General features: G+C 34.3%; 1 protein-coding gene across 1 annotated transcript; it reads left to right on the top strand.

The window, feature by feature from the left end:
• On the top strand, window positions 1-2,037 carry LOC145057424 (ABC transporter I family member 17-like). Its single transcript, XM_079005268.1, has 4 exons — window positions 1-121; window positions 285-620; window positions 1,367-1,554; window positions 1,640-2,037. Exons 1-4 carry the CDS (start codon window positions 106-108, stop codon window positions 1,889-1,891), a joined length of 792 nt encoding a protein of 263 aa, XP_078861394.1. The 5' UTR covers window positions 1-105; the 3' UTR covers window positions 1,892-2,037.
• The last annotated feature ends 15,024 nt before the right edge of the window (window positions 2,038-17,061 follow it).

Below are 17,061 nucleotides of genomic sequence, written 5' to 3' on the forward strand. Positions count from 1 at the left end.
TCTTTAAAAAATGATCCACTGACATTGAGCAAGGCCTTTTGCTCATCTATATAACTGGTGAGTCATGCGTTAGATCGCACTATATACCCTTTTCGTCCGTTTGCAATGGAGAACTTTGAAGGTAACTAAGAGCAATTTTGTTACAAATATTCCATTGTAATTTAAACTTCATGTTCAATCTGTAATTCTACCAAACTCCTTTGATGCTTTTAGTAATTTGGACCCCATATGGGATCGCTTAATTGTCCACTGTTTTTCTGGATTTGACATTTAAAAACCTACAGATGGTGCACGAGAACATTTACTATCAGTGAACGTAAACGAAAACGATGGATTTAATGGATCAGAAAGCAAGATTCAACTGAAGAATTTGACAAGATGTTTAGATAAAGGAGCTTCAATCCTTAAAAATGTGAGTCTGGAGATACCAAGAGGCAAAATCATGGGGATCATAGGCCCGAGTGGTGGTGGTAAGTCAACGCTGCTAAGAGCACTCAATCGTCTGTGGGAACCGCCTTCAGGAACGGTGTTTCTTGACGGAAAAGATATCACCGGCGTTGATGTTCTTGAGCTTCGTCGGAAAGTGGGTATGCTGTTTCAGCTTCCAGTTTTGTTCGAAGGTACTAATTGAATCATATTCTAATATTGTTTTACTGATTGGGAAGCTAATTAAGATCTATTATTGAGTTTATATATAGTATATGATCCAAGGGGTTAACCCCATTAATCGATCATGCAAGAGCTTAATCTCATGTGTCAAATTAGATCATCACTTTGATACATGTGTAACAAAACGAAATCCACTTATCTTCTCTATTTCATTGTCTTCGTTGTTCAGAACTTAGTATTCTCCATTAGTGATCATTTATGTTCTTATTTGTGCTAATTAATTATGCTTTCTTTATGCTAATGCATACATTTGTTACTATCGGGGACTAAAAAGCGATTAAACAAATGACTAATAACATCCAATGGAATCTTGCTATTTGTACTTGGAATAAAATTGCATAATGTCGGGATTAAATATTATGTTCGATTTCTATTATTAATCATGTTGTAATTAAATAAATATAACTATATATGTAACGTTATTCGTGTTATCTTTTTTTTAGGTTAAATTTTGTAACAGTTTTCAAATACGAGTAAATGATAACCTTTTTGTTGAACATCAGTTCAATAAATAATTAAAATAAGTCTTTTATTCTTATCTAGACCATTTATTTGGTTCAGAAAATAAATAGTATTTCTAACACTTGTTCCAAAAATATCATTTATCCATTTATCATTTACTAAGAAAAAAAACACTAATCTGATTGATGATTGATGATTGGGTAACATTTAGAGCTTGAACCATTTTCTAAAACAGGTACAGTTGCAGACAACATAAGATATGGGCCACAACTTAAAGGAAAGAAAATAAGTGATGAACAAGTGTACAAGTTGCTGACTTTTGCTGATCTTGACTCATCTTTCTTCAATAAACATGGCAACGAACTATCTGTTGGTCAAGCTCAAAGAGTTGCACTTGCTAGGACATTAGCCAATGAGCCAGAGGTAATTCGCTTTATTTTTGCTTAAATTGTGGTAAAGAGAGTAATTATGTAAAATTACCAAAATATCATTCTCTTTTGTTGTATAGGTTTTGTTGTTGGATGAACCAACAAGTGCATTGGATCCAATATCGACACAAAACATAGAAGATGTGTTGGTGAAATTGAAGAGTAAAGGGATGACGATTGTTATGGTTTCACATAGCATCAAACAAATTAAAAGGATTGCAGATGTGGTTTGTTTGCTTGTGGGTGGTGAAATTGTTGAAGTCTTGAGTTCAGAGAAACTCTCTGAAGCTAAACATCCTATGGCAAGAAGATTTCTTGATCTCAGCTCTTGATTTGTATTCAAAATGTGATATTTGCAAACCTTTTCAATTAAGACTCATCTAGCACCGAAGTTCCTGTAATTCTGTTTTAAGTCTTCTTGGATTGAATAATTAGTTGCTATTTATCCATATAGCTAGTGGAGTTCATTTAATCTCAATTTGGTTTAACAAAATAAAACCATGTTTTTTTGAAAGGAATGATGTAAAGTCCCAAATATTATAAGTGAATTTTTTTTTTTCTTTAAATCGATCAAAATAACCATTCATCAATTTAGAAAATCCCATCAGAGTATAAATACATGTCATATAATTATCATAGTACAAAACAAGTTAAATCATGCGGAACACAGGTGGATGTGGTACAATCATGTCGACCTCTTCCCCTTGAACCGAAAGTATCTGAAACCACAAACATAAAACTGTAAGCACAAAGTTTAATGATTTTCACAAAATACCACATACCATACATATAATTGTCATGGGCTACTCCTCGTCTTTTCCCTGGAATGCCATGGGCCATCCCCAGGGTCTTACAACCATGTGTCATGGCTACCCCCATGGTCTTTCCTTCAAATGTCATGGGCTATCCCCATGGTCTAACATACAATGGTCATGAGCTACCCTTATGGTCTTTCATACAAATATCATAGGCTACCCCTGGGGTCTTCTATAAGGATGAACATGGTGCATATTCATTATCAAATTCCAACTCTAGGATTGGAAAAAGTTTAAGGGTAGTTATCTAGTCGGATTCCATAAGAATGAACATGGTGCGTTGAACACTAAGGCCTCTTTACTTGATGTAATCAAGATTTATACTCAAACAAACCCAACTAAACAATGTTTGTGATGTGTGTTGGAATACACGTACAACAACTTATTTAATGGATTTAGATTTGTAAGATACAATTACTTAGTTTTCCAAATCACCAATAGATACATGGAGCATTTATTAAAACCATGTCCACACATCCTCACGCTCTGTCTTGCCCACTCCATAGGCTAAGATCAAGATTTGGTTCTGCCCATTGATAACTACCACAAAGAGCATGGTTCCTAAGGATTTCCTTTTAAGGTAGACAATGTCTATGACTCTTAATCATCACAAGCTCTTAATAGATGTTTAAAGTTGCAAATGATATGTGTTACAAACAATTCAGTATGATAAACAGTTCATGTTATATGTCATAATGAAATTGAATCTTACCGCATAACTGATGGATACTAATAAGATCTTAAACTGACCATGCTTATTCGTCTTAATGTGTGTTACAGTGCCTTCATGCTCCTTCTTTATATTGTGCAAATACACAAGAAGTCATGCAAATGGATTTTGCAGCATCACCCTCAGAAGTTCCAAGGCATAACACTTTGTACACCATATTTGAGAGTAGGAAATGTCTATTTTGTATCAAGAATAGATATCTCGATGTAAATACTCCCACCATATACCATCTTATCACTATAAAATATTCTCTCTTCTAACAAAACAGACCAACACTTTTTTACTTAGTTGGCGATGTTTGGGATGTATTTCGATTTTTAAACATGTTTATTTATCCACATGCTTTCACTCTTAGAAAACAATTAATGTTTTGATCTAATTTTTTTTGCAGATTTCATTATTCTAATATACCCCACATCCGCTAAGTACAATCTTTATCACAACAATCATATGTTTTTGCAGATTTCATTATTCTAATACCAAATTCTCTTAACACATTTTAATCTGACATATATTTTCAAATATTCTTTGCTTTTTAACAATTAAAATATTGAGCATATATGATGTAGGTTCATGGGTGATGGTGTTTATGTGTGAACTAGGGGTGTCAATTTATGACACGACACGACACGAAACGAAATTGAGACGAAATCGAAATTCGAATCCGTGTTCGTGTCAAATGTAAAACGTATTCATGTCGTGTCGTGTTTAAAATTCGACACGAAACTGACACAAGTTAGCATGTGTTTGTCGTATTTTTCGTGTTATATGTGATTAAGTAGGAATTAAATAAATTAATAATTGAATTATATTATATTTTTCGTGTTTTAATCAACTATTTTTCGTGTTAATAACAATAAATACAACATTGTTTCGTGTTCATGTTACATAAAACCTTGTCGGGTCAGACAAAAACATGACATGACTGCTCGATTTGACACCCCTAATGTCAAAAAGGCGCATTGGCGTTAGAATTGATATCGTGGGAGGCATACCCAAAAAAGAAGAAGTATTTTTTTTTTACCTTTTTTATCCTTAGATTCTTAGTACTCAAGTTACCTTTTTTCGAAATCAGATACACCCTTACATTGTTTAACAACTCCTTATGTGATTCTAATTTCAAACAATTAAGTGACAATAACAAATCTGAACATTCATTTTATGAACATCATCCTTACATGTAGCCACATCACTTATACCTTTGAGAGACCGTGTTTGTACTTGGGAGGACTAACTGATTAGATTCCATTTGTGTTTTGTAAACAATAGTTATATTCACCATAAATAGTTGTATTTGGTACATTACAGGAAAATACAGACTATTTAGCCTCTGTGCTTTATACATTGGATAAAAATAATGACTAGCTCCCCTTGTGTTGTTACATTAGAGGAATATGTTGACTAGCTCCTAATTTTTTTTGTGTACAAAACAATTTTATTCATCAGATAAGTGATATGACGTGTCCGATCTCTAGAGTCTAACAATATTATCCACTTGATTGCTTCCAGCCTCAAACCTGTTTCTAACTAATCGATTTCCACCCAAACTATTTCAGCTAGAATTATTTCCATAAGACTGATTAGCATAAGCAGATCTATTTCCAATATATATTTTAATTTGGACAACATTAATAATTACTTGCAAAGATATCATCAACATAAACAAACTAGCAACAAGGTCAATTCGAAATTTTGAACCACTATATGTAAGATATGAATATTGATTCCCAATTAGGTGTTCGAAAATGTTAGAGTTTCACACCAACAATAAAGGTAAATAAAAAAACACTTTCTCAATTTTGTTAATTTTTTATGCAAGTTTACATGTTATCCCTTATTTATTATTTTTTACAATTTTTTTAAACGACTTAATGATTTTATAGACTCACGTTAACAAAACACTAACGAAGACAAAACATACAAATAAAAGAAAAAACCACATAACATCAAATTACTAGTTTCACATTAGTAGGCCACCCACCCAATTGATTTTCCGACTCCTACTTCTATTGTTACTCCAAAAGAAAGATTGGATAACTATATGATCCTACTTATATTACAACAACTAGAAACTCATGTATTACACGAGTTTATTAAAAAAAGATTAAATATTAAAATGTAAAAAATAAACATTTTTTAAAATAAAAGCTTGAAATAAGAAAATAAAGAAACGTATTAATTGCAATTTAGTATGACATTTAATACTTTACATATATAAATATATAAATATTATATGGTTTTTTAATTTTAAAATTTGAAAAACCCTAAAAATTGACATGTGGATATTATTTATTTCAAAAATATTACAAAATAACAAGTATCAAAACTCATAAGAGATTGAATGTGACAAAATGGATCTTTATTTATTATAGTTGATGTTTCTCTCTCCTTCTCCTCCTCCTCCTCCTCCTCTCTCTCTCTCTCTCTCTCTATATATATATATATATATATATATATATATATATATATATATATATATATATATATATGGAAAATTTAATTACTAATTTAATATCTGGAAAATTTTGAAATATCCCATCCCATTCTATTAAACTATAGTCTCATATTTCAACCATCTGCTCCATCGGAGGATCACCGTCAAATCATTACCGGACCACCGTCAAACAACCACCAGACCACCGCCGGAAACAACTGACACGCCGTCGAAAATCTGCCTTTTCACTCTCAACGTATCTTATTGTCACTTCCCCGTTTCACCACCACTCGTTCCGCTCGTCAGAAACCATCTCATGCTATCCTCTTCGATCTTGATATACTTTTATCGGCCACCATCGAATTGCATCTCAAACCAACAAAGTATCGTTTTGGTCTCTGCACAACCACTTTGTAACACCGTGAAAATTTACAACCAATTTAAACCTTTCAAAAACAACCCATATTCATTAAGTTATTACAAAAAAGTTTTCAGTTCATTTATTATCAGAGTATCCCAGAACATCAACATAAAATTGAGGAGCGGTACGATCACGCATTCTCCTTGTCACGATCTCCTAAAGTACCTGAAACAATACACTGAAACTGTAAGCCCGAAAGCTTAGTGAGTTACCCCCAAAATACCAACCACAGTAGCATACACATATCATATCATATCATATCATAACAGAACAGCCATGCATATCGAGTCTATAGTGTGACTGGTCCGCCTGCACCAGGCCTTCAGTCCACCCGGTCCACTCTCTTTCCGAGTTTACAATATGACTGGTCCACCCACACCGGGCCTTCAGCCCACCTGGTCCACTCTCTGAGTCTACAGTATGACTGGTCCGCCCACATCGGGCCTTCAGTCTGTTTGGTCCACTCTTCGAGCCTCGGCACGTCTGGTCCGCCCTCTTGGGGCCTTCAGTCTATCAAGACTGCTCGCCGGGCCTTTGGTCTAACCGGTCCGCCCTGGGTATGTTGGCCTACAACTCAAAGCAGGACCCGCCTCAACCCAATCCCAATCCAACAACCATGTGCACATAAACATATAATCATATAGCAATTCACAACTAATCTACCGATCTAGCAGATCACATAACATATCAACAGACTAACCAGGATACCGACCTAACCGGTCACTAACATAACATCATCCTATATACCAGGATACCGACCTTAACCAGGTCTCTAACATAGCATCATCCTATATACCAGGATACCGACCTTAACCAGGTCTCTAACATATACCATCCTAACTACCAGGATGCAGACATATCAAAGCAATAACATAACAAACAACTACCCGGATTCCCATCCGATAAAGGGCCGTCCTTGGTGCCTTAGACCCTGTCGATATAGTGAGGATAACTCACCTGCAACTGCCGACTGAAGAAATAAGATCACGCTGCTCCGACCACCGACACGAACTCCACCACTGAACATTACCAAATAACCAAAACCAATAAGTACCAATAAATACCAAAATATCCCTGGAAGTCAAACTGGTCAACCCTTGGTCCAAGTCAAAGTCCTCAGTCAAAGTCAACCTTCCTGGTTGACTCTACTCGCCGAGTCAACCCGTTGACTCGTCGAGTCCCCATGCTCAGAAACTCCCATGCCACCACTCAACTCGCCGAGTCTCCCCAAGACTCATCGAGTCCAACAAGCTCTGAGTCCCTTCCTGCTCAACTCACCGAATCATCCATCGACTTACCGATTCACAGCTCAACCAGAAAAGGTTAGGGTTCCACGACCAGACTCGCCGAGTCCAAGAACAGACTCGCCGAGTTGTTCTTCCAACTCATCGAGTTCCTGCCCATCTTCATACAACTCGCCGAGTCCACCCATGTGACTCGCCGAGTTACTATGCAACTCAAGACTAATATCTATTCGGACTCGCCGAGTCATCTCCCAGACTCGCCGAGTCCATACGTAATATCTTCATTCAGATGATCACATGCCATTCCGTTGCTTCCAATACATAGATCTGGACTCCTAGGGCCAAATTCACACGTAAAGTTTCCAACTTTACGTGCATACAAGGCTCAACAAGCTCTAATCAAGCTAAAATGAAGGTTTAAGTCAAGGACACTCTCAATCAAGCCCCAAAGCTATCACTCTCTGATTACATGACTCCAAACCAACCTAGATTTGAAGTTGCAACCTCAGATCTAGTCTCTATACCCGAAATAGATCCCAACCATGCTAAAGAACCCCAAATCACACACCATGGATGAAATAACAAGAAATAGCTTAAGGTAAGGTCCTCTTACTTTAGAGATGAGTCTAAACTGATGTAGACTTCAGATCCACAAGCTCTCTTGATGCTATCCTCAAATTCCTCCAACTTCTCTTCACCAATTTCTTCTTCCAAGCTTCAATCTTCTCAACAATGGAGTCTCTCACGATCTAGGGTTTCTTTGGAGAACTCAGGGAAGATAGAGGCTGAAATGAAGGCATATCATTCTTTAAATAAGGTGCAAATACCAGGAATTAGGGTTTCTCATTCCAGCACGGACTCGTCGAGTCCGGTCACTTAACATGTGCCCGACACACGCTTCGACTCAACGAGTTGCAGATCCTACTCGCCGAGTTCCTCTTTTCCAAACTTACACTTTACCCCTTGAACTCTTGATTCTGACTTTGGGATGTTACACACTTGTTGCCGATTTCACCCTCTGCACCATGTCTTTGTCACCATATCTTGTACACGGAGAATGAAGCACCTCCAGACCAGACGATAAGCTCCATCACGACTTATCCAAATCTCGTTCCATCTGATCTAAAGATAGCCATAAGATTTTGTTTCGCCGGCCAATGTCACAGTCACCGTCGAATCGCACTTATGTGGCTATTAGGTTTAATATCTTATCGGGAATCATGGAGTCACTGCCATTTCGCCGACCACTAGCTCTGGTTTCTTCGGGCATTGTCGCTGCCTTTGTTGACACTCATCACTCTGAACAAAGTTATGGAGGTGTACATGGTTCAAAGGTTGTTTGATATGTTGGTGGAGGAGGAGAAGAAGAAATGACTGGAACTGAATTCTCAGGCGATTTTTTTATTTTTATTTTTATTTTTTTTTTTATACCTCAAAAGATGAGGTTATGACTGGGGATAAAGACTCAATAAAATACTCATAAAAATAGGTTACATAAATTGTTAAAAAGTTTGATGTAACCACTCAACCAATATGAACAATGATTTTTTGATAGTCCGGAGTGCTAATATAAAATAATAGAATTATGAAAGCCTATAAACTCTACATGATTTACTTCATACAATGTATATGTCTACTTTATCTTTTTCACATATATTAGAAAAATATAACCAAAGTAGAGATTTTAAAAAAGTTTGTTTTTAAAAAACGTTTTTTTAATTCAAGTAGTAACATAATTCATAATTGTTTTTAAATTATTTATCCATTACTTATTATCTAGATTTTTTATTCAAAGCTACTTCGTTTGTCCTGGTATGATTGTCGCATGTTGTCATCGGCCCGACGGACTTTGGGAGGGAAGGGAAAGGTCAAGCTAGCGGAGACCCAAGCTGAGAGTAACTGCCCGAGAAGGTCAGTGAGGTTCCAACTGTAGTGAATGAAGGATGTTTCTTAAAGTGAACTATGGTTGGAAGAAGATAGGCAGGGGTGAGTCGAGCGAGAGCAAAGCGAGTTCCAGTGGTGGGTTGTTGGTCTGTTCCTAAAGAAGAGTAGCAATACTAGATTAAGAAGGGGTAAAGCCATAACTCTGACCTAAGCATTGAGCTTAACAACAAGCCGCGAAAAGGACTTTTCGAGGCTTTTAAAAAATGTTTTTTGATGTATAATTTATTTATTTATTTTTAAATTAAATTGTTGTAATAATTATTTTTGTAATAATTTCTCTCATATTAAATACATTCTAATGATTATTGAATCAAAACATAAAAATGAATATTGTCTACATAAATCATATATGATTAAATAATCACATCTGATTAAACACACAAGACGAACGATTGAATCAAAAACGTGAAATTGAGTATTGTCCATATAAATCATATGTAATTAAACACATATAATCACATTTGATTATATGTATCTAATCACAAATGATTTATGTGGACAAAATTCATTTTCGCTTTCTTACTTCAATAACGAAGCTTGCCATATAAATTATATGTGATTAACTACATATAATTAAATTTGATTATATACACGAGGAAACAACTATTAAATCAAGAACATGAAAACAAATATTTGTTCACATTAATCATATATGATTAAATACATATAATCGAATATGATTAAATACATATAATCGAATATGATTAAATAAATGAAAAAAATTATTAAATTGAAAACGCAAAAGTAAATCTTGTCCATATAAATCATAGGTGATTATATGCATATAAATCACATATGATTTCGTATTTTTCTTGATTCAATAGTTGTTTTCACATTCTTGATTCAACCACCTCCACCACCCACCTCCACCACCCACAACCCACCACTACAATCACTTGTTCTTGTGTTTATAATTATATGTGATTATATGTATCTAATCACATATGATTTATATGGACAAAAAAGAATATTGTCTTATATAAATCATATGTGATTGGATACATATAATCATATGTGATTATATACAAGAGACCAACCATTGAATCAAAAACGCAAAAAACAACTATTTGTTCATATTAATCATAAGTGATTAAATAATATAATCAAATATGATTAAGTACATGAGAAAATTTATTAAATGGAAAACTTGAAAATGAATCTTGTTTATATAAATCATATGTGATTATATGTATTTAATCACGTGTAATTTATGTTATTAAATACATATAATCACAAACGATTTATGCCATTATATCCATTTAATCGCATATGGTGTTGGTCGTTGTAGGTAGTGGGTGGTGGTCGTGTGGTGAAGATGATTGGTAGTGCATGGTGGGTTGTGGTGGTGGTCGAGGTGGGGGACGATTGTGGGCAGTAGTAACGGGTGGTCGTGGTGGGTGGTGAGCGATGGGGGTCATGGGTAATATTTGGTTTGTGGTGGTTGTGAATGGTGCTTGTGGTGGTAGGTGGTTATGGATGTGGTGGGAGTAGTGGTTATGTGATTAGATACATATAGTCATCGGTGATTATATGTATGTAATTACATATGATTTATGTGATTAAATACATATAATCACACATGATTTATGCCATTATACGTATTTAATCACATATGGTGTTCGTGGTTGTAGGTAGTGGGTGGTGTTGGTGTTGAAGACGAGTGGTAGTGGTGGTGGTATGGGATGGGTGATAGGGGTCTTGGGTGGTAGTTGGTTTATGGTGGTTGTAGGTGATGAGTGGTGGTGAAGGGTGGTGGAGGTGACAGGTGGGGGTGGTGGTGAAGGTGAAGGGTTGTGGGGGTAACAGGTGGTTATGATGGATGATGTGTAGGTTGGTAGTGATGATGTTGATAGGTGGGTGATGTCGAATGGTGGTGATGGTAGTGGGTGGTGGTGGTGGTGGTAGGTAGTGGTTTGCGATGGTGTTAGGTGGTGATGATGGTTATGAGTGTGGTTAGTGGTGGCGGGTGGTGGTGATGGTGCTAGTTGAGGTGATGGTGGCAGGTCGTGGTGATGGGTGGTCGAGGCGAGTGGTAGTGGTGGTAGGTGGGTTGGTGGTTGGTGGTGGAGGGTAGTGGTGGTGGTGGTTTTCGTAGGTGATAGGTGAGGGTGGTAGTGAGTGATGATGGTGGTAGGTGATCACAATGTTGGTGGGTGGTGGTTGGTTGGTAGTGGGGGTGATGATGGCGGGTGCTATTGATGGCGGTGATGGGTGGTAGAGGCGGGTGGTGGTAGGTGGGTGGGTGAGTGAGTGATAGTGGTGTTGATGATGGTAGGTAGTGGTGGTGGGGGTTATGGTGATGGTGACAGGTGTTGGTGATAGGTGATGGAGGTGGGTGGTGGTGGTGGTGGTCGGTGGTTGGTGGTGATGGTGGTGGTCAATGGTTGGTGGTAGGTGGTGGGTGGTGGTAGGGAGTGGGGGTGGTGGTGATGGGTAGTTGAGGTGGCAGTGGTGATGGTGGTGGTGGCGGGTGATGGTGATGGGTTGTGGATGGTTACTGATGGTAGTGGCGGGGTTGTGGTCCTAATGGTGGGTGGTAGGTAGGTGGTAGTGGTGGGTGGATGGTGATTGTGGTGGGTGGTGATGGTGGGTTGTGGGGATGGTGGTGGTGGGTTGTGGGGATGGTGGTGGGTGGTGGATGGGTGTGGTGGTGGTGATGGGTGGTGGATGGTGGCTATGGTTGGCGGTGGCGAGTGGTGATGATGGTGGTGGTGATGGGTTGCGTTGACGGGTAGTGGTGGATGGTGGTGTTGTTTGGGTGGTGAGTGGTGTTGGTCAGTAGGTTTTTATTAATTTTTACTTATTTTTTTTTATTTATATTAATATTAGTTTATGTTTTTAATTAGAAAGAAGGGATAATGACTTAAAAGGGTAATATATTTTTTGATTCGTACACATTTAGTCACTGACTTTTTTTTTCGTCCACATTTACCCTTTCAACTTGTTAAACTGTCCACATTCAGTCATTATGACCGGTTACTCCAGGTTAGTCGGGAAAATGACTTAATAGGGTAATATATTTCTCATTTTGTACATATTTAGTCCTTATATTTTTGTACACATTTAGTCCTTAATATTTTTTTGTTTCAAAATAAGTCATTTTTTTGTACTCATTCAATACTTATGAATAATTTGTTTATGTTTTTCTCACGACATCTTACGTGGGACACATTGATGAAGTGTGTGCGGCTGTTGATGTTTATGTGTAACGTCTCATTTTCACAACCAAAAAATTTCATTTTTAAATAACGCGAAACTCCCTAATTATAAATCCATTATTAACAAAAAAATGTTTATTCCAAAATTTATCGAAAATTAGAGTAATATAAAAAACGTGGAATCCTCAATACTATTTATTAGTGTGTACAGTCATGTCTTCGCCTTCCCACGATCAACCATAAAGCCTGAAAACATAAATATCTGGGTTAGCACAAAGTTAAGTGAGTTTTCACAAAATATCTATACAAGAAACGTATTATCATGCATAACAGACCCACACTCATCAGATTGGAATACCTTGGCCCAATCAGTCATCCGACTGGAATGCCAACACACAACATGTCCAATCAGTCATCGGACTGGAATACTCAGGGTTTGTCGACATGCCGGCTTAACCCAACCGCTCTTCTCGAGCCTCCGTGCCTATAGCTTACAACCGATCAGCACCAGGTATCTTGGCCTATACCATATAGCAGAACCACCTTAACCTATCTCACCACCATATGGCTATCCTACTTAAGATGTGAGAAAAACCTAAAGAAATCATTTATAAGTGTTGAATGAATACAAATACAAAAATTACTTATTTTGCAACAAAAAAAAATATTAAGGACTAAATGTGTACAAAGTAAGAAATATATTACCATATTACGTCCTTTTTACCGGCTAACCTGGAGTAGCCGGTCATAAGGACTAAATGTGTACAGTTTAACAAGTTGAAGGGGTAAATGTGGATGAAAAAAAGGTTAGTGACTAAATGTGTACAAATCAGAAAATATATTACCCTTTTAAGTCATTATCCCTAGAAAGAACTATTTGGTCAAAATTTGTTCTCAAATATTATTGTAATAAGAAATGTTCTCGATTAAACGTTCTTTTATATATATATATATATATATATATATATATATATATATATATATATATATATATATATATATATATATATATATAATCTCCCTAATAAATAAAGAACTTTTTTGCCACATGACATTCTCTCCTTCAATTTGACAAATGTCAATTTGTGGTAATTTTGAATTAATTTTTTTTCCACATGTTATTTTATGTGGTTTCCTATTTTATTAAATTTCATATAGTATTTTAAGGTAATAATTACAATAAATATAATAATAAATGAATATCAATTTCATTAATGAGCTTATCTTCTAATTTCAAAAATTTTAAATTATAGTTTAGTAATTTCTTTTGTTTATTTATTTAAATTTAACAGATAAAAACATTTCAATTTTAATAATTCATTATTTTTCTTATTTTCTTATAAATTCAAAGTTCTCTATTATTTAGACCTTTATATTTAACTTTTTTTTTAATTAACCCATGTAATACATGGGTCTCACAACTAGTGTATATATATATATATATATATATATATATATATATATATATATATATATATCTTACATACTTATAAAACTTGCATTTTCCCTTGATTGTCATGCATTTAAACCCAACCCCCCTCCCAATAATTTGCTAAAACCTCATGCATTTGAAACTCCCAAACCTTTTCACCTTCTTAATAATTAATCACACATAATCAATGGTAATTCATATGAGATAATAATTTGCTAAAACCTCATGCATTTGTATGGTATTAGAACATGTTTGAGTTTTTGGGTTTTAGACTTTAGTAATGGGTAATCCGTTTGATACGTTGGATTTGAAGCTATCTTATTCCAATTACCCAAAACAATAGATAAATTAGTAATATATGTTCATGCATGTTTTGTACAAACCCCAATCAAAATACAATATATCATGATCATACAATTAAGTGTCTTTTATTCCATTTTTGGCTTTATAACAAAAGTTTGTTTACGTGGTGAAGAATGAAAACTTGAAGATGAATATTTAGGTTGGATGTTTATATAATATTTGTTTTAAATATATAATATAGATATAAATACACAAATGTGTGTCAAATACACCCGATCACAAATTTAATGTTATAAACTACAATATGACTCAAAGTGGTTTTCCAAATATAATGTTTATACTATAATATAATATATTAGAAGAATATCATATAGTAGACGAATCCTACATGTTGTGCAAAAATTTAATTGCATAGATAATATATTATAATTATATTTCATTTAAAGTATGTTAGGGTCATTTGGTTATTACATTGTTGTATTAGGCACTATAGTCTCATATATTTTGAATGACTCTTACAAAAATGATGTCTGTAATTTGAATATAACGTAATATCTTATGATGTTTATTGAATGATATTATCTTCGATTGAGCACTTTTTAATTGGAATCAACTTTATTAGAGTTAAAAATTTTGGCTCTGTTTTTTCTTTTCATTAGTTCTAGAATATGATTTTTTCTATTAACTTAAAATATGTCACTATCTTAAAATAAATTGAGAATGAGATTTTTTATATTTACTTAAAATACGACACCATTTTCTATTCAATAGTAAAACTAACAAAAGTCGTTAAATATGTATTTGTATGAGGTTCAACATAAATAAACGACCACAAATGAGAATCCATATCTAATCAATCATCAACTAATTACATTAGATACTAATGTGTACATAAAAATTACATTTTAAATTTTAAACTAATAGTAAAAAAAATTCATTATTGATTATGATAAAAAAATCTGTAAATGATCAAAAAATATACATGTTATTTAATTGCATACAAGTTTTATGTATGACTTAATTCACAATACATTAAACCATATATAACCATACTAAACTATATAATTATCCCACTGCGCAACGCGCGGGCATTCGCCTAGTATATATATATATATATATATATATATATATATATATATATATATATATATATATATATATATATCACTTTACTAATAAAAGAGTAGTTCTTTTGTTATGTGTCACTATATTAGACCTCTTAATTAATGTGTTGCCACGTGTCAACCTATTAGTTCTCCATTTTAAATTTATTAGATCTCCTCATTAATGTGATGCTATTTTCAATATATTTATTCTCTATTTTAAATTCTATATTATTGTTTTCATTAATTCACAAAAAAAAGTCTAATATATGTTAAATTTTTTTTTTATATATTTATTTGAATCAACGATTATAATTTTACATAACTAATAAAGATATCTTTTAATTAGTAATTTATTTAAAATAATTGATTAATAATTTTAATTTTTTTTTATTATAGACGAAGAAAACAACCTCCAAATAAGTCTTCACATTCGATTGAAGCTGCAAGGAACTTAACCAGTTCAACCAATCCTCAAACGAACTTACTATCCATAATAAATAGGCCACACATATTTAATGGTCTGTGTAGAGAGTATTTCTAACGGGATCATATTTAGGCTTTGATTCGGTTTGATATTTGATGGTTTTGGTATAGAAGACTCGACATGTCATATATGTGGCTACATTTGGCTGGATTTGTATGACTGATGACAAATTGCGCCTATTGGGACTTTAACATATTAACTACTATTGTTTTCTTGTAGCACGACACTTTTATTCACATACCTTGTATGTAGGTCTGGCAATCGTGTCGTGTTCGGGTTGGCGTGTCGCGGGTTGGCGGGTCAAAATATGTCAACCCAAACACGACCCATTTAAATATACAGGTCACGGGTTGGCGGGTTTGGAACATAAACCCATATATGACCCACCAACCCATTTATTTATACGGGTTCACAAGTTGGCGGGTTCGTGGGTCAGATTTGGATTCGTGGGTCTAAATTTAAGATATTTAAGTCTTAAACATCCAAATGAAAATTAAAAACATTCGTAGAAACATGTTACAGACTTAGCCTTATAGGTTACAACTTATGACTTTAGACCATCCACCACGAGTAATAATGTCAAAACAATCAAATGGTCTATGAATAAATTGTATATATTATATAATACTTATTAAATATTAATACTTGATACATAAATACATTTAAAAATATAATAATTTTTTTATTAAGAATATAAACGGGTTGGCGGGTCGACCCGTTTATTTTTTAAGAAACTCATATATGACCCGTTTAATAGACGGGTTAGCGGGTTGACGGGTTGAAAAACTCAACCCAAACCCATTTATTTCGTGTCGTGTCGAGAATTGTCAGCCCTACTTGTATGCTATACATCATTACCAACTTTATATTTCAATATTCAAAATTAAACCTATTTGGTGATTAAAAATTCATCCAAGTTAACACAATTTCCATCGAACTTGTTTATCGATTGATATTTTGTTTAAGATGAACATTTTGCATTTCAAGTTGGATTAAATTTTCAATGAAATCTCCACGCCATCGTTTTTGAAATATATTTATATCTTCGAATTCCAAAGGTGACATTTTTTTTTGGACGAGATCTTTTAAAACAAAATAATGTCGTTTCTTTGAAACTTGAATTTATTAAATATTTTTCCACAAATACAATAAATCTGTTAGAAATAGAAGAAGCAAATTTTTATTACTAATTATCCAAATAAAAATATAGCCAAGTTGACCGAAAATACTAACCAACTTTACTAGTTTCTCATCTACTCTTATCTATAGGTCGTACAAATAGTTCTTTCTAGAGTGATCGATCATTGTAGCTCAACCAAAAAGATGTTCTAGAAAAGAAATGGAAGTACTTTTTAGCTCTAAAGTTAGATCTATCATCTATGACTAATTTTAAAGTTTCTTGATCTAAACTACTACATATTCGAATGTTTA

Source organism: Lactuca serriola, chromosome 6 (genome assembly GCF_051521515.1).
Source record: "Lactuca serriola cultivar US96UC23 chromosome 6, Lser_US96UC23_V15, whole genome shotgun sequence".
In the NCBI taxonomy this organism is placed as follows: Eukaryota; Viridiplantae; Streptophyta; class Magnoliopsida; order Asterales; family Asteraceae; genus Lactuca; species Lactuca serriola.